Here is a 23,217-nt window from a genome sequence, read left to right as displayed (position 1 = left end):
GGTACCTACGACATACTATTTTATTAGGATTAAATTTCCTCGTTGTCATTTAAAATAATAGCTCGTAATAATAGATAGATCATTCATTGGTTAAATATTAATGATTTGAACATAATCGTATTATAATTAATATAAGTTTGAACATTTATTTCTGTTTATAAAACCTTAATTCAGGAATATGAGCAGTGTTTTACATATTGTTTTTTTATTAGAGAGTTTGTCTGTTTTAAAGCTTTCACAGCTAACACAAAACTTCGGTTTGTATGAAATTTGTAAAGAAAATAGTGGAAGACCCAAAATTAAACATAGGCTGATTTTTTCAAAACCTTATAGGGTTAGAATAGCTCAATTTATACCCCATTTAAAAACAGTTTAAACTTTTTTCATTATCCTTGGTCCATCCAACCTACGCGAGTGAAACCGCGGTGCAAAGCTAGTAAGTTTATAATGTACGATCTCATTGTATACTTATAATAAAACGTGGAAATAATAGCGTTACATTTTTCCGAAGGTTATTTTTAAGTATGTTTTGATCTAATTAAGGTAATACAAAAACAATGCGTAAACCGTTCACTGCTCACTTGCCATTTATAATTTTTTGAATGAGCACTTATGTTTTCAAGTTTATTGTTATATTAATTTTAAAATCACATACTATATTATGTAGTTTTAAAATAATTGAAAATGGTAGCTGGTTAATGGCAATACAGAAGCTTTTATAAAAATATTCTTTAACGTTTTTGTCGTGTATTTATGATGTCAATCATTATCTTAAAAATTCTTGCTTTTAACTATTTTATAATAGGTTGACAATTAAGTTACTTCAAATAAATGGGTTCAAAAATTAGGTTTTAAGTCTATAAATAAGAGCTATTACCTAAAATGACATAATATTATAATATGTTGATAGTTACGAAGCTAATTAATTAAAAAAAAATCAGCTGATAATGATTAATCTGAAAAAAAATTTATATATATTACTTGAAAACAAATGCTTCATGATTCGAATATGAATAACTCAAAATTTCCTATTTTGTATAGTTTTCATAAAAGGGGTATATCAACAGGATATAATACAAAACTGTGGTAACGAGAAGTACTTACTATAAACATAAAAAATAATTGAATTATATTTAAAGTAATCAAAGTATTATAATAAATTATTTACTAAATGAACCTCAAATCCCCAGTAAGAACAAGACCAGTGTTATTTCCGGGTAATAATACATATTATAATATAATGTAAAAGTATTACTTTTTGTTTTTATCTTTATTTTAATGAACCAAGCTGCTTGCCCGAACTCCATCTGTGTTGAAAGATTTGGAGGTTTGCTAATTTTTAACAAATAAATAATTCAATAATTAAAAATCATTAGAATCCGTTCAGCCGTTCTTAACTTACAGGTGGTGTTAGTAACACGACTTACTGAAATGTATAAAAAGTATACCTAAACAATTCGGACAATTAATATAGAGGCCATTTATTGAAGTAAAACCGTCACGTCATAGATTAAGACGATGATTTTCGTATCTTTGAACCTTTCCGAAGAAGTTTCACTTCTGACACGGGTGCTCGGCACACACGCTTTTTTAACCGACTTCAAAAAAAAGGAGGAGGTTATCAATTCGGCCGGTATATTTTTTTTTTTTTTTTTTTTTATGTATGTACACCGATTACTCCGAGGTTTCTGAACCGATTTACGTGATTCTTTTTTTGTTCGATGCGGGATAGTGTCGAATTGGTCCCATAAAAATTTTATTCAGCTAGGCCTAGTAGTTTTTATTTTATGAGCATTTTTGTCTGTACTCGATGACTTAATTTCAATGTAGCAAGTAACTTTGATTCACTTCCCGGTAACCGATTGAGCTGAAATTTTGTATACGAATGTAAATTGGATAGCGATGAAACATTATCATGACATGGAGCTGATCTGATGATGGAATCGGAAGGTGGCCATAGGAACTCAGTAATATATTGACTCAACTTTATCGAGTTTGGGCTCGTTTGATTCGTGTTGAAAAATACACTAAAAAGTATTAAATAAAAATAACTGCGTTAAAAACAACCGACTTCAAAAACGGAAAAGTAAGAAATAAAAAAGATTTGATATTATTAATTACTACATATTATTTTTATGTGCTATTTATTAAATAGGTATTTATTGAAGTCGGTTGTTTTTAACGCAGTTATTTTTATTTTAATTTAACAATAAAACAACACATTAACAATACACAAGTTGATACACTTGAAGGTCAAGGGCTATTTTATAATATTTTACTTGGGTAATTTATTACGAATTCAATTATAGTTTTTATAGTTATTACAGACGTTGCGTGATCCCATACGCCTATGTTATGGCATGGTTTAATAAAAGGTCGTGGGTTTGATGGTTTTCGTTTTTGTACACACTATTGACATAGGTGGCTATAATTATTGTTCACAAAAAAATAAATCGCCTTTAAATTATTAGAACTAGATCCAAATTAAATGGAGGCTCCAGTTTTCAAATGAAAAGAGAATCATCAAATCGGTTCACCTTCCTAGTCGAAAGTTAAAGGTAACAAAAAAAATACAGTGGAGATAGAAATAGAATCTCTTCTTTTTAATAAAGTCGGTTGAAAATACCATTGAGGTGCTTCAACCGATGCGATAACTAGCTGGCTATAATATTATACGTGGCAATAACGCACATGAAATGAAAATGATAGCCTTAAGATGAAAATATAGGTATGTGATAAGTATTCAAAACTGAGTAATTTACATTTTTTAATATATTGGTCAAATCTTAATTCTTTCGTTTAATTGATGTGTAGTTTAACTATGATGTAAAGGGATCAGCTACGTATTAAAACTGGGGTTCCAGTTATCTAGGTTATCTTAAATTCTCAAAATCATCCCCACAACAAAATGACCTTTATACCAACACACAATAAATGTCAAATTTCAATCAATGATTGCGATCCTGATTATTAATCTCGGGGGTCACGAAGAAATTTCATTATAATTTGATAATTCACGATCTCGTGGGCGACTCGACCTGATGTGTAAGGTACGTCAATCTAGCCGTAACGTTTTGCCCTGGGGTCAATGTCAGTGACATTTGCTTAAATTAAACCGAATATTGGTTAAATTCGCTCAAGAGTTTTGATATTTTGAGATAAATATTATTATAAACCAGGGAAAAGTTTTTTCTATGTTTGATGAATATTGTTTTTAGTGCAGGCGCATCATGAAAACAGCTCGACGATACACAGTGGGGTTAGTCGGTAGGAGTCCGATATAACCCACGGCTGCCTCTTCCCTGCGGGGCGTGGATATCTATGCGAGATTTTTATACAAATAAAAAGGTCTATAGTTTAAGTTAAGTGCGTGTTGGTAAATGTTACGTCATCGAGCTTTTAGTTGTTCAAAGTGCTGCTGTTCTCTTGATGTTTTATTTTATTCCTTATAAATAATTAAATATTCTGTTGAATATATCATCTACTAGATGATTGATCTACTAGATTAATATATATAACTAGATTTCCGCCCACGGCTTCGCCCGCGTTTTTAAAGGAAAACCCAAATAGTTCCCGTTCCCGTGGGATTTCCGGGATAAAACCTATCCTATGTGTTACCCTACGTGTATAATATATACGTGTGCTAAATTTCAATGTAATTGCGTTGCGGTTCAGTAGATAGTATTTGCGTGAAAGAGTAACAAACACACACACATCCTCACAAACTTTCGCATTTATAGTATTAGTAAGTATTAGTATGTATAATAAAAATAAAGCCTGTTAAAATTGTTTTTGTTTTTATTTGAATTTAAATTCAAAAACGAACAACGTAAAAATATTTTTAGACATAATATAAGTATTCGGATTCTGAATTGCATTTTAAATAGAGCTTTTAAAATTTAAAATAGAGGTGACTGTTTATTTTTCATTCGACTTAGTTTAAGTACAATCTCTTAATTTAATTTTTATTGAGTAGAAGGAAGAGAAAAAAAATCGTCTTACTTTTCAATTAACAAACAACCATTGGAAGATGCTCTATGCAATTTTGGGTTATCAATTCTTATCGACAGAATTAATTATTAACGACAGGAAAACTATGCGTGTGACTTTGATTACGTAAAATTGTAACGTTACATTATTCTTCCGGAAAACTGATAAATTAAAAAATGGTTATTAATACAAAGGTGAGGAACCCTAAAAATTAATTACAATATGCACTCGGAATACATTAAATATCTTAAGCCGAGGTAATTAGTAGATACAAATATGCTATTAACGGCTCGGTAATGAGCTTAAACGCGTAAAATTTTAATCGTTCTTAAAATATTATTAAATTGCGTTCTCTACACTTTAAATGCTATATTTAACGCTTTATATCATCATCTTAACTATAATAGTGTTATTGAATAATAAATTATATTATAATGTTAAATTGTTTCGAGACAATTCTTGTTAAAAGCTTCTATTATGACAAAATTGATGGAAAATCTGTCACTTATCTGCATAACCGGATCTGTAGGAGTATTTAATTTTGATATGAACTATTTGGTATTGTTATGGTCGCATTTTATTTGGTGGGTTTTAATTTGCCATGCAAAAAGGCTAGGCTAAAGACTATTCTAATATTATAAAGCCTGTTTGTTGGCTTGAACACGCTAATTTCACGAACCAAGGGTCGAATTTGAGAAATTATTTCAAATTTAGATAGCCCATTAATAGGTGATGCCTATAGGCGATATCATCACGCTAAGACCAATAGGAGCAGAGCAGTGCACGTAAAACCGCGGAGCACAGCCAGTGTAGGTTGATATTCAAAATGTAGGTACAATAGCTAATAGAAACGATTATAGGCAGGTGAAATAACTACTGCAAAGCTATAAATATTCGTCTATGCCAGTGGAAACGCTTTAAAAATAATACCTATCTTACAAAATCAATAAGATGAAAATTATGATCTCTTCAAACAATAGGATAATAAAGCAGCAGACATTTATGTTTGTCGGGAGCGATTTCAAATTCATTTCAGTTTTCTCACGATCTAACGTGAAGTCCAATGTCCCCTAGTGGGGTAAGGGGCAGATGCATTCATTATACAGGGTGTCTCAAAACGTGAATAATGGTGAACGCAATGGACTGCATTTGGACGATATTATTTTTAAGAAATAAATTCCCATATTATGCACTTTAATAATTAATAAACATTTTTTCAATACACCGCTTACTTTTTATTCATCCACAAAATATAAACTTTCTTTTGAGACACCCTGTACATCTGTTTCACTGATCGATTTTCTTTAGGGACAAGTAGGTGATCATCCTTCTGTGTCCTACCAGACCGAGACATTTTTTTCTGCTTCGTCTCCACCGGGATTCGAACCCAGGTCTCTCGGATCTACGCTCAGGCGTCAACCACTATGCCAAGGAGGCGGTCTCACGATCTAACCAGGGTCTAATGAGCCAGCGTAGCATGCGTGGAGATAATTGGTTTTTAGATTAATCACATCTTTAGACAAATTGTATACCAAAATCGGTGATTACTGCAGACTGTACGTTAATGGGTTTATTAATAGCACTAGCTTGCTGCTCGCGGCTTCGCCCGTGTATTCAAAGGGAATGAGACTCTCCAGACACAGAAATCATACTATTTAATAATAATAATACTACAGGTAGGTGCTATTACTCACACATATCACGAGATTATCTAATATAAGATATAGGAGTAACAGGTTATTCATTTCTAAAAGAAGACAATGTGATTAAACTTATGTTATTTTAAACAATGACCAAATTAATATATGTTTTGTTTGTTCTGAATTCAATTTATTCTGAGAATAAGCTCGTCGAATTTATTTTAAGTCGTTAATCCATATATTTCAATACAGGATAATAATAATAATATTAAACTAGTTGACAGATTGACCTAGCGCATCTGCTTACACATGTATGTACCTACATCTAAATGAGTTCAACACCAAATAAGGCCTCAATCGAATTTAACTTGTAAAAGTAATGTCTTCCATAAACAGCCATCTGTAATAGTTAAAGTTTAAATAAAAATAAAGATAATAATGGTTTTGATACATTATATTTTAAATTCAAATACTGCATGGAACACATTGTAAATTATAATAGGTTGAAATATGCAATTGCTATCAATTTGAATTAAATTTCTGTGTTTTTTTTTTCTTTTTCAGTTCTTAGGTACCTATTTATGTTTTGTAGATAGGTAGTTCTTACTTATTTATTATAAATTATTTATTACATTTTATTGAAAACTATTCTATTGAAGATCGTGTTCTTTGAACATCGGTATGCACCGGTCATAATAAGTTCCTGAAAACAATGTTCTTCAAAATATACGGTCTACATGATTAAATACCAGGTACCTATTCATAAAATATGTTGTTTCATTTTTGTTTTTTGTATATTGTCAAAAGTACCTAGATGCAATTTGCACCTTCTTATATTCTTAATCTTGGATTAAGCTCAGAAAAAAACTCAAAAGTTTTTTGAATTTTTCATCTTATTAGTTTGAAAGATATTTAAGATATTAATAACTTAACAATATTAAGTTTAACCTTGAATTCACTTATTATGACGGCAGATGCATATAGGTTTTTTTTTATTGTAGATAGGGAAGCGCTTGACCACAATCTAGCCTGATAGATGGAAAGCTAAGATGTGGTCTGATGGTACGCGCTTTCCCAATAATATTATGTTCATACAGGTGATTCTACAAATTAATAATTATCGATTATTTCTTATCTTAAACATAAAACTGGCTGTTATTTTCTATCGCTTTGAATATATTGAACTCTGAACCTAATTGTCGCAATGCTCACACCACTGAGCCTTTAGGGTATTAGTGAACGTATATTATTATAACTTATAAGCAGTTATTAGTGTTATTACTAGTGTGAACTTGGTATAATTTTTAATATATTTACGCCCGCGGCTTTAGTCGATATCATGAAATGTTTGGTTCTCACACGAACAGCTAATGAAATAGAGGTTGAATTATGATAAAACAATAAATTAATAAAATAAATAAAATAATTTTTTCGACGAAACGTATCTTCAAGATTTTTTCTATATATCTACGTATCAATCAAAACATTCGTTTATATAATTATTAAAATTGTGAAAGACAAATAGATAGAGTTATTTTCGCATTGAATATAAGTATATAAAAACTATGAATGGAACAACATTTGACGCAATCCTTTTGTGTGCCCTCTATGATTGTTAAGTTGTAAGTTAAGTTAATAACATGAGATTATTGCACGCACAGTGCGACCAACCTACTTAATATTAGTGCATTCTTCACTTTCATAACTATGAGTAATAGGTACATAACAATGTATTCTCTACACCTACAGTAATACACATTACATACATAATATGATCTTCATAATATTTACCATCTTAAAGCTTTTGCTATAATATTATAATATTTTAAAGTTTCATACACAGCTTTCTTGTCATGTAGAGTGAGTTTTTTTTCGGTAGATAAAACTGCGATTTATCGTAAGTCAACAAAATCGATGGTTTTACTTTATATGTGAAGATAAAAATATATTATTTGACTATTAACACTTACAGCGTTTTTATGTAATACTAACAGAATTTAATGTGAGATAAAGGTAACCAAATGAAAGCGCTTATAAAATCGGTTTAATTTACTTTCAAATTTATTATTTTCCTCGTAAAAAGAAACACAAGATAACAGTTTTCACAATAATTATTGAAGCATATTAACTATATACTCATAAAATATCATATTGTTTTAGAATGTACCGATTAACCCATACCTGAAAAAAGTGTATGATGAAAGGAAGTGACATGAAATTTCAAAATTAGACCAACTAGCGACTGTATACTGGACATTCATTATCCATAATTTCACATGAAATAAAAATCAAAATTAAATGTAACAAAACACACAGATTGACGATTACAATAATTAGTGTATCGACAAAATCGATCGTTACTTGTGCAATCACTCACACAGCGAAATGAAGATTCACCAACAGTCAAAGGTTAGGTCCGTGAGCGCTTTAGTAACTAAGGTGAACGAATTTCACGATATAAATATAGGATGCCTCCAAAGAAACCGTACATTCATAGTCTGTCCTTACTTGTAACAGCAGACATGAAGCTGGTAAACATTTAAATACATTTTAATGCCGTAGCTAAATATTATGGTGCTAAAACAAATACCACTATCGATTTGTTAACTTTAACTGTATATGGATACGAAATTTATACAATGTTTTGTATATTTTTATGGATTGCGCCGATGTTCTTGGGAACTACTGAACCTATTCACGATATTACTTCAGTGTGTTAAAAGTGTTTACAAACATAGCTACGAAATTAGTGCTACGCTACTATTAATTGAAATGTGAAATATTAAAAGATTTTTTTTTTTCAGTTTATCTTCCTTTCAATCGTAGCTTACTGCTATGGAGATAAATTGGACAGGACGTACCTTCCACCTCCTAATGCTGGCACAGCTGGAGGTAGCCCTGGTGCCCTAACTGCTCCTGGTCCATCATCTCAAGGCTCTTTCGGTCAACAGGCCTTTGGACAGCAGCCGTTCGGACAAATTCAAGCATCTGGACCTTCCGGACAACAGATTTCTGCTAACATCGGTTCCGAAGCTCCATCTGGTCCTAGCCAACCTAGCGCAGTGTACGGACCTGCTTCTGGTAGAGGACCTACAAGCAATGGACTAGCTCAATCTGTAATTGACTCAGAAGGATTTGTTCCTAACAGACCTTCCTACAATCAAGCTGCTTTTGGCGGTAATGCTGGACCTCAACAAAACGCTGTATCTGGACCTTCCAATGCCTATATTGCGCCATCGAATACATTTGGTCAGTCACCCTCTAATAATGCTTACAATCAACAACAAGCATCAACAGGCTTTCCTAAACAGGGAGCAGGATTTTCTCAAGGACAAGGCTCTACGAACTTTGCCCCCGAACGTGCTCAAGCATCCGCTGATAGAAACGCTGAAATCTTGAAGTACACTAATGAAAATGACGGTGAAAGATTCGAATACAGCTTTGAAACCTCTAACGGAATATCTGCTGAAGAATCAGGTGTAGCTACTGATGGTGTGAAAGCTCAAGGTGGTTTCTCTTACACTGGTGATGATGGCAAAGCCTACACAGTGACATACACCGCTGATGAAAATGGTTATCAACCACAGGGAGAACATTTACCAACACCGCACCCGATTCCCGAAGAAATATTAAAATCTATTGAGATTAATGCTCAGGCTGCCGCAGCTGGCACACAAGAAGGTAAATTATTTTATTATTACAATTAAAAACTTAATTATTGATTCAGTGTTAAATCACTATTATTCTATATTATTCTATATATCTAATTAGATTAAATAGTTTAATATTACCCAGAAAATAATGCGTAAGAAAAATAATTGTTATCAAATACTTAAATAATAAACTTTTAAAATAAAATATATCAGTTGCCAAGTGCTCACCATATAAAGCATTTGAATGCCATAAAAACCAAAAAATATAAATTCAAGTGCTCACCATTTTATTTTTTATATCCGCAAATGTTTTTTCTTATAAATTAAGCAGTTGCCTAATATTACTTTGAGAAAAATGAATTAAGAAAAGAATAACAATGTTTAATTTTCAGGTGCTTACCGACCCGAAGAGTATGAAAATGAAGATAATTCTCAAGGTTATTCTTCCGGCCCGGTCAACAGACCTCAGTTACAAAGCCAGGGTCAAGGTCCCAGTCAGCAATACGGCACCCCTTCATCGAACGGAAGACCAACAAGCGGCTCATTCGGTTTCCAACCACAGAACAATCAGCAATCCGGATCACAAGGCCAAGGTTTCGGACAAAATGTTCCATCTGGTCAATCTGGACAAAATAACAAACCAAGCTTAAGCGACGCTTTAAATCAAGCATTAAATCCACAATCAAACGCTGGTTCAAATGGAATACAAAACCAGGGACAAAGCAATGCTGCTCAAAATAGTGCTTCTTACAATAATGGACCACGTGGTCAAAATGGACTGGGTGCTTCTGGTTATGAATACAATCGTCCCCAGAACAACCAATATAGCTCAGGCTCTAATGGTCAAGGTCCCACCGGCTCATCTCGCCCTCAATTTAATAATCAGCCTTCTACATCCGGTAGCGGCTTCCCAGGAACAAATGGTCGCCCAACTGGTTCAATTTCCAACGGATTTTCCGGCCCTTCAGGACAGAATTCGCAATACCAATCAGGATCTTCCGCTCCTAATCGAGGATCGCCATTTTTTGGATCTACTGGCCCTTCAAGCGCAATTTCCGGACAAAGCAATCAATATCAATCTGGTTCCAATCAAGGGCAAAACCAACAAGGTTTAAACCAAGGTTATAACTATCAAGCTCCTACTGGATCTTCAGGACAGGCTCGTCCCAGTTCAAGTCAGACACAAAACCGGCCAGTGTCTGGTAACCAAGGTCAATACCAGCCAGGTTCGGGCAACGGCTCTTATCGCCCTTCAAACCAGCAATATCAAAAAGCACCTGTGAATCAATACCAACCCGCTTCCAACCAACAAAACCAAGGATCAAACGCGCAATATCAACAGAACAGACCAAACGGATTCAACGGACAGGGCTCGCAAAACCAGCCTGGCAGCCAAGGCAGCAACCAATTCTCTGGAGCTAACCAGCAATACAAACCTGGACAAAACCAAGCTACCAGCTCTGGCAAGGAAGCAATTCAAGCTCCATACCAATACAACCGACCAGCGCAAGGCCTGAACTCTAACCAAGGTCAAGGATCTCAATCTGGCTTCAACAGGCCATCAGGTGGAGCTAAAACCCCTGAACAATTCGGAGGACCTCGTCAACCACCCAGCTTCAACGAACAGGACGGATATAAGTATTAGTAAATAAATGATATTAGAATAAATTTAGTTACTGGGCATTATTGTAAAAAGTAAAAAAAAAATGTTAAGATATTTTGTACATTGTGTATAGAATTGTGTTACAGATCACTATGTGATCGAGTGAATAAATGAATTTTAAATGAACCGTTTATGTTTTATTAAAATTACCTATTTCAATCATAATGATATTATAATGAAGATTAGAGAATTATATGTAATTATCTAGTATGTTATTATTATAAGTATTAGTGTCTTATTTTAAAAATTAACTTATATGAATATAACATAATATATTTCGACACGACCTGACCGTACAGTTCAAGAACGACTCTTTTGTTGTTCATGAGAATTTCTTACATATTTTCTCATATTTGGAGCACAATTAATGTAGAATAAAAAAAAATTAAGTGCTCGTTAAGTGACTGTCTAAACCGATTAAAAAACAGTCATACTAACCTTGTAAATGCTATTTATTTAAGTGCGATACAATTTTAGGTAAGTATACCTACTTCCGTTTTTATTTTAATCATCGTTTTAGTATCAGCATAATATTACAAATTGTTATACTTAGTTAATTGAGCATTTGAGCAAATAAAGTAATACAGTATAATATAAAAAAAATCTCTTACAATTAAAATTTGCACATCAAAATCGAAGTTAAATCTAAAATAGACCAATATATAATGACTATTTACTCAAACAACAGAAACCACTTTCATTTACACTGCGTACTTACATAGAGATGATCAACATACTTTAAGGATTTCTAATAAAATGAATTGATTATAGGAATGCTGCTAATCTATAAAATTTTATGAATAGGCCTAGCATGTACGTATAAATGGCTAGCTGAAATATAGTGAAATGGACGCAAAGCGTTCGTTCTAACGAACATAATTGAACATAAAATTTTATCATTTGCCTATGAAGTTCATTTGTGTAAATCGGCATGGATATTTGGCATAGGTAATTGAATAATAAAATTATTTTACCGCTAGCTAATATTTTTCTAAGAAAATTAGTTACCTACTCATATTGCAACTATAAGTACAAGCTTTCTGCCCACGGCTTCGCCTGCTATGTCTAAAACTTAACAAATTGTACAATTATTAATCCTTCCTCGCGAACCATTATTAGAAAAAACCGTATCAAAATCTGTTGTTTAGTTTTATAGTAGGGGAGCCCAGGATACTAAATCTAGACACGCGGCAGCGTGTCAAGCCGAGTTCAAGCGAAGAGAACTGGCGAGCAGCAGCCGTGTGTATATTTACACGAACCATTTCGAGCCACTTTTCACCCCCTTATAACTCGAAAACTATTTAAGTTAAATAAACCAAATTTGGTACATATCAAGAGGACCTCAAGATAAACAAGAACCTTAAATTTCATAAATACAGATTAAACAGTTGCGTAGATATTAATATCCAAAAATCGCAATTTTTAAGACTGACTGACTTATAGACATATACAAAACCTAACCAACTTCCAGATGACCTAGAAAGTTCAAATTTTGTAATCAACTAGGTAATAGCGAGTGTACAAAGGAAAAAATCAGAAAATACTGAATTTATTTGTATTTAATTTTTTTTTTCAATGACATTAATTTTGTTTGTATGGAAAAATGGAAAAGTTTAAAAAAATAGAAAATAGTATATTCACCTTACTAGTCTTAAAAAATAGATCAAAACTAGTCAGTGGCCGAAAAAAATTTTGAAATCCATCAATAAATGCCTGAGATATAGATTATTGAAGTTTACATATTTTAGCGCGAAACATCTGTAGATTCGATGCGCCTCTGACATCACACTCACTCGTGCTAGTATCGCTAGGGCGGATTACTTCGATTGCATGATTTCTTTATTCAAAACTATTATTAAACGTAAAATAAAAGAAAATTGTAATAAAAATATTGCTCATACAGTTAAAAATCTATATATATAAAACTCAAAGGTGACTGATATAGTGATCTATCAACGCACAGCCCAAACCACTGGACGTATCGGGCTGAAATTTGGCATGCAGGTAGATGTCATAACGTAGGCGTCCCCTAAGAAAGGATTTCCCGAAATTCTTGCGGGAACGGGGAAAAACGGGGATGCACGTACAAAGTCGTGGGCGGAAGCTAGTAACATATAATTTTACAAATTCACATTTCTTTATTCTTTATTTATGAGTGTTTAGTTTATTTTTAATTTCAGTGTAATGGAAGAAGGCTTTGTCGAAGGTCGAAATGATTTAATTTGCGTAATATTAATATTAATATAAGTGAAACATCTTTAGGCGCGTTTAGAGTAAAATTTCAAAATCTCGTCATGGCAATACCGTAACGTCATGGAGTAAAGCGACGATTCTTCTACAACGATCTTTGCATCTTTGTAATAGTGTGTGTACATATTCACGCTGGATGTTTAGAAAATCATGTAATCTTTTAAACAGAAAACGAGTTTAAAAAATTGCAGATAATGACGGGGCAATGTGCGCTGATATTCATAACATACAAGAAAATATAGAAAATAATACTAAACAAACCATACAAAGAATCCGCAAGAAAAAATATAAAAAAATCGTATTTATAAAGTATTATATTCATAAAGTACCTAAATCAAATTTGCAGAGTAATTTTCTGTACAAAAAGTAATGATATCCCACCAAAAACATAAATGTAAAAATTGGAGCCGAGTTCAATCGTTGACTTAATTTGCCAAAAAAGAAATGAGATCTAATTAATGTGTGCCAAGTTCTGCAGACAGTCCAGAAATTTATTTATAAAGATGTATTAAGTTCTTAAGTTGACTGAAAACTCAATTGTTTTATTTTCCCTTAGAGAACAATGTTTATTCCAAAATATAACTTTTTTAATTTGAATAATATAATTATTTTCACAAAGCAAACAACTAATGACCTATTGAACCCCATAATTTGATGAGGCTAGTTTTACATACTGTTTATATTTTGTGAAGTTCTAAAAACTAGCCTCATCAAATTATGGGGTTCAATAGGTCATTAGTTGTTTGCTTTGTGAAAATAATTATATTATTCAAATTTAAAAAGTTATATTTTGAATAAACATTGTTCTCTAAGGGAAAATAAAACAATTGAGTTTTCAGTCAACTTAAGAACTTAATACATCTTTATAAATAAATTTCTGGACTGTCTGCAGAACTTGGCACACATTAATTAGATCTCATTTCTTTTTTGGCAAATTAAGTCAACGATTGAACTCGGCTCCAATTTTTACATTTATGTTTTTGGTGGGATGTGGATTTACTCGAGCGTCACGGGAACCTATTAGAATTGGTAGATTAGACCATAGCGAGAAAAAAAGGTCCTATAATGTTTTCACTTTTAGCGGTGGGGAAGGGTTTTTTGATTTTTTTTTAATTTAAAAAAGAAAAAAATTGGCTTGGAAATACTCAAGCGCGTTAGATATTGATATTTTGCATGCTCCAGGACGTCACTGGAAAATAGTATACGTTAATCTGACGATTTAAGTGGCGATTTAATCGCTATGAAGAAAGGGTAAAAAATTAAAGTAATATTATTCGAGCGCGTCAGATTAATATATGGGGGGGTTAATTACAATATAAGAAGTCCCCATTTCGCTAATCTGACGATTCGAGCTCAACCTTAGGGAATTATGGATTATTCAAATTTTCCAGCGGGGCCCCTGAGCGCACCCACCAACCATAACTGCTCATATTGACTAGAGGTACTAATGAATAGCTAAGGTACCGTCCCTTATAGTAATCTGACGCGCTCGAGTAAATCCCAAAATCCCCTCTTGGGCTCCCCTACTATAAGCATACATAGCGAATGACAGACAGCAACAGCGACTTTGTTGACTGTTGACTATGTAATGATAAATAATTTTGAATACTTTTAAATTGGCTATAACTTTACCGATCATGTACCATCGCATTACATTACGCTTACAAAACGGCAATTTAAATTGTTTCAAAACTTCACGCGTGGAAGTAATGAGCTCGTTATGTGTTAAGTAGCCGTGTTCGTGATTTTTCGTGAAATGATTGTAACATTGACTTTAAGCTCTATCCAGCTTGCGTGCGAAGGTTGTGTGATTTTTGCGTTCCAGATCTTTTTACATAATATTTCTATAACGTTTCTACGGTTTATTATAAAATAATTCAATATGTATAAAGTTTGAGGGATCGATATACTTACGTTTAAATTCTAACTTACTATCAATATTCTAAAAGAATAGTACAATGCTCCTGGTTATCATATTAGCTATACTTTTAGTCAATTGCGTTATTTTTCATACACCTAAGGCCTAAGTGATAAGAGCAACGTTTGCCAGGACAGCTAGACACTACATAGTATAAAACAAAGTCGCCTCCTCTGTCCCTATATCCCTATGTATGCTTAAATCTTTAAAATTTCGCTTTTTCGGTTTTCGGTTTCGAATATAATTCATTAGGTTTTAGATGAAGCCGCGGGAGGAAAGCTAGTAACAAATTTTTATTAGACTTCTTTAGACATTTATTTATTTTTATTCAATTAGACTTCTTCTTCATCTAGAAGCTTTTTTGTTTGTGTGGTGTCTCTCAATGTTAGCCAGAAGGGCTTCTACATTTTAACTGGAAGTATTTTTGATTCGTCTTTACATTTTTTTTTTACATTTACCACCATTTTGTATATTATTATAATGTTATAGAAACTTTCCGCGGCTTACCCGAGTTAGTCAGTAGTTATGCTATTGAATGGTTAAATTATTTTAATGCTAATCTAATAAGCCACGATAAACCAAATCCTTTCATTTTAAAATTTCAGTTCAAGTACAGCGTAGTTACTATAAAATAAACAGTTCAAAATGTTCAGCAAACAACATCAAACATCATATTTTGATAGATATAGGCCAAATTATATAACTCTAAAATATGTGTAAGATGGATTACACGTTTTTGCACATCCATACTAATATTATAAATGCGAAAGTAACTCTGTCTGTCTGTCTGTCTGTTACTCAATCACGCCTAAACTACTGAACCAATTTCCATGAAATTTGGATACCCGAGAAAGGACATAGGCTACTTTTTATCCCGGGAAAATGACGCAATCCCGGAAATCCCACGGGAACGGGAACTATGCGGGTTTCTTTGACTGCGCGGGCGAAGCCGCGGGCGGAAACCTAGTTAAGGATATATTTGACGCAACGTACGTTCTGAAATTGCTTCAATTATTTATTTAATATTATTAAAGTAATTGAAAAAGAAATAAATAACTTTATAATTTACCATGACCCAAGGGGGCACATTTGAGACACCGTACCAAATTAAGTTGTTAGATGTTCAATTTAATGTTAAGTATATGAAACATGTTGAACTTTTTGGTTGTATTTGATTACTATATTAGCTTTAATGACGTTTAAATGTTCATTTGCGTTTCTGGGTATTTATTAAATTAAAGTTTTTAATTTACTTATTTGTTCCGTTATCATAATTCACGTGAAGTTAAAAGAAAAGCTTTTCAGTATATACTAATACTGTACTATTTTTTTTCAATTCGGATACTATTATACATTTAGGATGCATTTTAGGATATTTTCAATTAAAAAAGATATGTTAACCTTAAATGAAAAAAGTGCCCAGTTGGTATATTATAATAATTATAATATTTCCATCGTTAATGACTTAATAATAAAGACTAAATAACTGAATGTATAACTATGCTATCTCTCACAATTATAAGAAATACGACATAAAGATGAACAAAACAAATTAGTTTAATTTAAACGTTAATAAGGGCCTATTGACCCGCATGTACATTATTACATTAACTTGTCTAATTCAAATCTTTCTCAATATTACAGTATCTATACTAATATTATAAAGCTGAAGAGTTTATTTGTTTGAACGCGCTTATCTCAGGAATTACTGGTCCGGTTTGAAAAATTGTCTCGGAGTTAGATACCCCATTATATTATCGAGGAAGGCTATAGGATGTATATCACCTCACTAAGGCCAACAGGAGCGGAGAAATGCGGGTAAAACTGCGGGGCACAGCTAGTTTATAATAATGAGGATACATAACAAGAAAACATGTGTAAAGTTTATCAGATTAAACGTCTTCAAACAAACACTGAAAAACATAATATTTACGTAATGCGGTTCTCGAAATAGTGTCGTCCCTTCATTTGTCATAGGTCGTCACGAATTAGGCTGGAAACGGCCTTCACACATTATTTACTATTAATATAACAAACTTTCACATTTATACTAATGGGATACGAATGTATGGATTACTCAATCAGGATCTAATGTATGTATTAGGTACTTAACGGCTCTCTTTTCTTGTACGTTTTTACGTTTCTCAGTTTCTCTTGATTGAAGTACAGAAAGTATATTTTATTGAAGAAGTATATTTGATTGAAGTAGAAAATATATTACAGGTTACATCTCGATATTCTTTTATATTTAAGGTATGTATTTATAATTTTATTTCTATAATAGTGTTAAGGAAGAACAGAACCTCATGACAAGCATTTTATTTGCTTACTTCCAAGTAAGCACTCCAGTGTTCCAATCACAAATTAGTTTAAGACCTAGTGCAAAATTGAAAGAAAGAAATAATTTAAAGTCCTCTAGTAGAGAAAATGTCTTAGCTAGGATTGTTAGCGAGTTGCATCATATAAACATACACATACAGAAAAGTATAGTTAAACATTTAAGTACCTACACTGTGATAATCAGATTCAAAAATAGTAATGATTTTATTGTATTATTATTTGTCCTGACAGGAACTAAAAACCTTGATATAATCACACGATTTAGCATAAACCTTTTCATAAAACATTAAAATTCCGACATTCAAAAACTGATTACGAAAATAATCATATCTATTTAATGCAAATGTCAGCTTAAAAAATAGCGAACAGTATTTGTTACAAATAAACTGCATTTTAAGATCACGAGTGCATCTTTTAATTGCTAATGTAATTTGAGCTTTAGATTGAGGTCGCTTGAACATTGGCAAGGTCGCCATTGAATAGTACCATAGGAGTTACATTTGTTAGGAGATGGTGTTATGCAGAAGGGTACAAATCAGAAATTAAGAGTTGAATTTTTTTTTTGGCTGACTGAAAACTTTCACCATCTTCAACTTATAACATGCAATTGTATACAATTAAATTATTATAGAAATATAAAATCTTACGTTTTTTTAATCTTAGTATACTAAACCTTTTTCATGTTGAAATTATTTGATAATTATAATAGTTAATAATACAATGATGCAGAAATAAATGTCTTTATTGTATAGTGGTAAACTTCGAGTAACTTTCATGATCTATGACGGACGGATCTATGATATAGGTAAGGAATTTGTTTCTCAAAAAAACGAGGCAGATCATCGGACAACTATGTATGATCTTTTTATGTTAATTCCGGAGCAAGCCGACATTCCACTGGTAGCGCAGTTGAAGACTTTCGACTTACTGAATAAACAATACCTGAAAGTTGTAAAGCTATCTAAATTTAAGATTTTTATTTCACATGCAAAATTGAGATCGCTATCAATTTGACAGCATAATATTATCATAAGCAAATGTCTGAAAGATAGAAAATAAACTATATTCCACTGTCTTGCATAACACCGTCCGCGTAGTGATGCGTCCATTTCGCGTATTATTTGGATTACAACATCGAAGCACGATTTAATAAAGAGCATCGTATTAATATAGATCGATATGAACATCAGCATCAACTATAAATAAAGCACATGATTTTTTTCTTACAACATTCTGTCTATAGACGTTTACCAGGTAGCAACTAGTCACTTCTTCACCATGAAACTGGTAATTTCTAAGCTTTCTATTTCAATATGGATAATATTGTTTAGTTTATTGGTACTGTGGATGCTTTGCGATTTGTGGCTCTGTGAATTGCAGTATTTGTTTATAATTGTTTAAGTTGTTTGTTACGCATAAAACTTAAAAGTAGTTCTGTACTGTGCGTATTTTAAAATTGTATATTCGTTTTTAATGTTACTATCGTTTCCAAATTGGTAAAATTTAATTAATATATTATAGATATCTGTTTACATCCATAAAGGATTTTAGTTTCTGATTATTATATTAGGTATGTTCTTCATGTGAAAATTGAAAGTTCATGAAATATTTCTTAAAAATTGACTTGATAAACATCCTGCTCTATTCGGTGCCCATCTTTTACTTAATAATATAACCAAGAAATCTAAACTTTATTATTTTATTTACAGTTCATCGTACTTGCTGTGGTAGCCTTGTCTAGCTGTGACAAGCTAGACAACACCTACCTACCCCCTTCCTACGCCCAAAGTTCTGGCGGTGCCAACTTCCTTGATACACCAAACTTTGGATTGAGATCTTCTGATTCCGCAAACTTTGGTCCTTCCAATAACGGTCAATACAACACTTATGATAACAAACAAGCTAATATTAACCGAGATGGTAACAATTACAATGCATTTGGACAACAAGAAAGAACACAAGCGGCTTTTGAAAGGAATGCCGCTATTCTTCGTCAGGAAAATGTGAATGATGGAGATTCGTATTCTTATGCTTTTGAAACTGAAAACGGGATCACTGCTGAGGAGAATGGTGTAGCCACGAATGGTGTAGAGGCGCAGGGAGGTTTTTCTTATATTGGTGATGATGGCGTGCAGTACAGCATTAGGTTTGTATATATTTTTGCATTGCAGTTAGAATTTTAATTGCTGTACTTTATCTGATAAATAACTTCAGTAATCAATGAATTCTACTATTTTTGATATCTCTATCTTCTCGGCGGCAAATAAAACTATAGATATAATGACGGTTCAAAAGAGCTTCCAGAAGAAGTCTAGTCACAATCATCTAGCGGTACAGTAAATAAAGCTTCAAGTCTTAACTTATTTTTAATAACAGGTACACAGCTGACCAAAATGGTTTCCGTCCTGAGGGAGCCCATCTGCCTACTCCACCACCAATCCCTGCTGAAATCTTAAAGGCTCTCGAACAAAACGCGAGAGATGAAGCCGCTGGCATCTATGACGATGGTTTGTTTCTTTCTTTTATGAAATTAAATGTTTTTTTTCGTAAAAATAACTACTTATCTAAAATCTTTGCTATCTAAAAAAAATTCTTACGCAGTATCTACCATTATAATTAATGGAACACACAATTATTAAATCGAATGGTGAAAGCAACAGTAGACAAAACACAATTTTTGAAATTAAGCTTCATCGAATTAGTTACCCTATTATACCCACTGAAAACTAATATAGCTTTCTGTCTTTCTTTCCTTATGAAAAAAAAATACATTCATAAACAATCACTATTCTAAATATAATAATATATCCTTCACATTCCTAATCGTCATATTTATTTTCAGGCTCATACACTGAAGGTAAATACGAGAACGACTCCCAACAAGTCTATGATAACTACAACGGTGGTTCAAACGCTAACACCATAAACAACATTCCTCAAAATGACGACACCATCGTCACTGACTCTGCTGCGTTCAGAACCCAGAATGGTATTCCAGAACAGGACTTCCAGAATCCCCAGGTGACTGGAGCCAAGACTTATTTACCTCCTAGAGCTGGTGGTAGATACAGATATTGAATAGACTGGAATTGACACGGATTTAGAGTTAATAAATTATATTTTTTAGAGTTTTTCGTTTTATTTTCTTAACCAAATTGTATGACCATAAAACTTAGCCATAAAATGTGTTATTGAATATTTCCAAAGGATGCAGGTAGATTAGGTAATTGGATTTTAATTCTAATTTTAATTAGACTTTTAATATATTCTTCTAAAATAGATTGAAGATGATTGACTAAAATAATTGACCCCGCTGTTAATGGCCGATAATCATGCACTTCATCATACGTAACTACATTTATACGCCTTCAAATAATAAGTAATAGCATCAATTTTAATATCTTGCAACATTCTCTATGCATTTTTTAAATTAATTTTTAAGCACACCATGTTCATCACAATTATTGTCTTTAGGTATACCTAATCCGATAGTAACTTACATAAAAATTACACTGCAATATTAAAATAATAGTTCAAAATGAGTTTAATTTTGAACGCTTCAGATTGATTCCGGATAAAAAAATACAGCTTTTATAGTTCCTTAGAAAAACTGTCTCTATCCATCGGAGAAAGAAAATTTAAATACCATCTAATTGTTTTTGAGATTATTAACTACAAACATCAAAAATACAAATATATCTTGATAATATTGGCATAGAAACTCGTAACACAACAAATACGTACTAAACATTACACCAGATTTGATAATTTTAACGAACAGTACTGGTAGAATCAACATTATATTATTTAAACCGACTTCTCACCTATCTGCAGCAGGGGCAATATTGGAATTGCACCCTTAATTGGCTTGTGTATAGGCAAGCAGGGACGATTTAGAGAACAGCTGAAATTGCTGCGACCGCCGTGCAACCAAGATTGTTCCAACATTGCCCCAGCGGTAGGTACGTGAGTAGCCGGCTTTATACAACTTGTATAAAATTACACATCATTACATGCTTTCAAGATCTACTTCTGATAATTTCAGCGAACAATGATAAGTTATTATCGACTGTCAAACAAATATTCATGAACATGCTGAGTTTGCTTTATCTAATGTCAATTAGTCAAATCAACCTTTCAGTCAGAAAGATCACGATAACGTCAGAAAGTTTGTAAACTTTACATCTTCTTTTAATAATTAGATTGATTTTTTACAAAACATGTACTTAAATGGTATGTTTCTTCAATATTAGCTTGATTACATAACAATAGTGCGATATGTCGAACGCTGATGTTTTTTTAATTGTATTATTAAATCTATTATATTAATATGATAATTATATTTAAGGATATTGTACTTGAATCTTCCATTCAGGTAGGTGCAAATTGTGTTCAATTGAACCTTAATAATTTATTTTTAGCAATGCTTTAAAATAAAGACTGACATTATATTCTAATTTATAGACTTCATCTAACATCAAGTGACAAGTCAACATCAAGTGCACCGGCCGCTCTTTTGCTGGTTAATATCTAGATTACCCTGTATCCCTCTTCTACACTAATATTATAAAGAGGAAAACTTTGTTTGTTTGTTTGTTTGATTGTAATGAATAGGCTCATAAACTACTGGACCGATTTTAAAAATTCTTTCACCATTCGAAAGCTACATTATCCACGAGTAACATAGGCTAGGTTTTATCCCGGAAATCCCACGGGAACGGGAACTATGCGGGTTTTTCTTTGAAAACGCGGGCGAAGCCGCAGGCGGAAAGCTAGTCCTATATAAAACTTACCACTTACTTACCTACTCCAATATAAAAACGACCACTTACATGAACCTGTACAGTGTAGGTACATACAATTGTGTTAAGTAAATAACACTTTTCATTTACATTGTGCTTCCACCTGTTTAAAATAATAAAAAATACAAACAATAGACGAAATAAGTTCGATATTTCAATATTAAGAAATTTGCCTCCAAGACATGTCAAAGATCAACAGCCGAAAATATAATGATTGGAGACAATACGAAACTTTTGATGCTATCGTGCTTAAATTGACCTCAATTATATATAAATGCCCGTTATTGCAATAATAATGCTGATCCAATATTTTATTTTAAATAAACGTATTAAAAGTATGTAGGCTACGAATAAAACTGCTAATCTGCAGTTTTATCTCAATATCTTTCAATAATTAATTCACTTACTACTTGTTTCTGTTGTATTATAACATTTTAATATGTTAGATACTTACATTAAAATTAATCATGTATAAGAGAATACTAAACACTGACCTGTAATCTTTAGCTGAATTTTCCTTATTATAAAAAAAATAGTTCAGCTAATTCTCGTTTTCCAACAATTTTTGCACATTTTCTCACAAGCAAAGCTTCGTCGGTCGTTCTTGTAATTATTATTAAACTTTTACACATAGGAGATTTCTAAGTCTTGGTGAACACAAAATTTTATTAATTATTATCAGCGCCTAGTGTAACAATTAAACAATTTTTATCCGAGATTAATGAACAAAAATTAAAAGGTCAAGGTTCATCTTTTCATGATCACGACAATGCGTTGACGAAATAGTAAAATTATCTCATCATTATAGGTATGACGGCTAAAATTAGATTTTTGTCACGTTGTCTGTCCGTCACGTAATGCATCCATAGACATTAGATGATTAAGATACTATAAATATCAATTTTCGATCACACTAGGCACATATCAATCGTGATATCTGATGCCAATGCATCGAGGAAAG

General features: G+C 32.4%; 2 protein-coding genes across 2 annotated transcripts; both read left to right on the top strand.

Annotated features, from left to right (window-relative positions):
• The first annotated feature begins 8,120 nt into the window (after positions 1 to 8,120).
• Positions 8,121 to 11,072, top strand: LOC123699209 (translation initiation factor IF-2-like). The gene is made up of 3 exons (XM_045646107.1): positions 8,121 to 8,161; positions 8,435 to 9,311; positions 9,676 to 11,072. The coding sequence occupies exons 1-3, from the start codon at positions 8,153 to 8,155 to the stop codon at positions 10,926 to 10,928; spliced, it is 2,139 nt and encodes a 712-aa protein (XP_045502063.1). The 5' UTR covers positions 8,121 to 8,152; the 3' UTR covers positions 10,929 to 11,072.
• Positions 11,073 to 18,628: 7,556 nt separating this feature from the next.
• Positions 18,629 to 20,582, top strand: LOC123699138 (cuticle protein 2-like). The gene is made up of 4 exons (XM_045646015.1): positions 18,629 to 18,741; positions 19,164 to 19,600; positions 19,831 to 19,961; positions 20,297 to 20,582. Exons 1-4 carry the CDS (start codon positions 18,733 to 18,735, stop codon positions 20,530 to 20,532), a joined length of 813 nt encoding a protein of 270 aa, XP_045501971.1. The 5' UTR covers positions 18,629 to 18,732; the 3' UTR covers positions 20,533 to 20,582.
• Positions 20,583 to 23,217: the final 2,635 nt, after the last annotated feature.

This window comes from Colias croceus, chromosome 17 (genome assembly GCF_905220415.1).
Source record: "Colias croceus chromosome 17, ilColCroc2.1".
In the NCBI taxonomy this organism is placed as follows: Eukaryota; Metazoa; Arthropoda; class Insecta; order Lepidoptera; family Pieridae; genus Colias; species Colias croceus.
The sequence above is the reverse complement of the archived record's forward strand: the minus strand, read 5'-3'. Positions and strand labels throughout refer to the sequence as shown.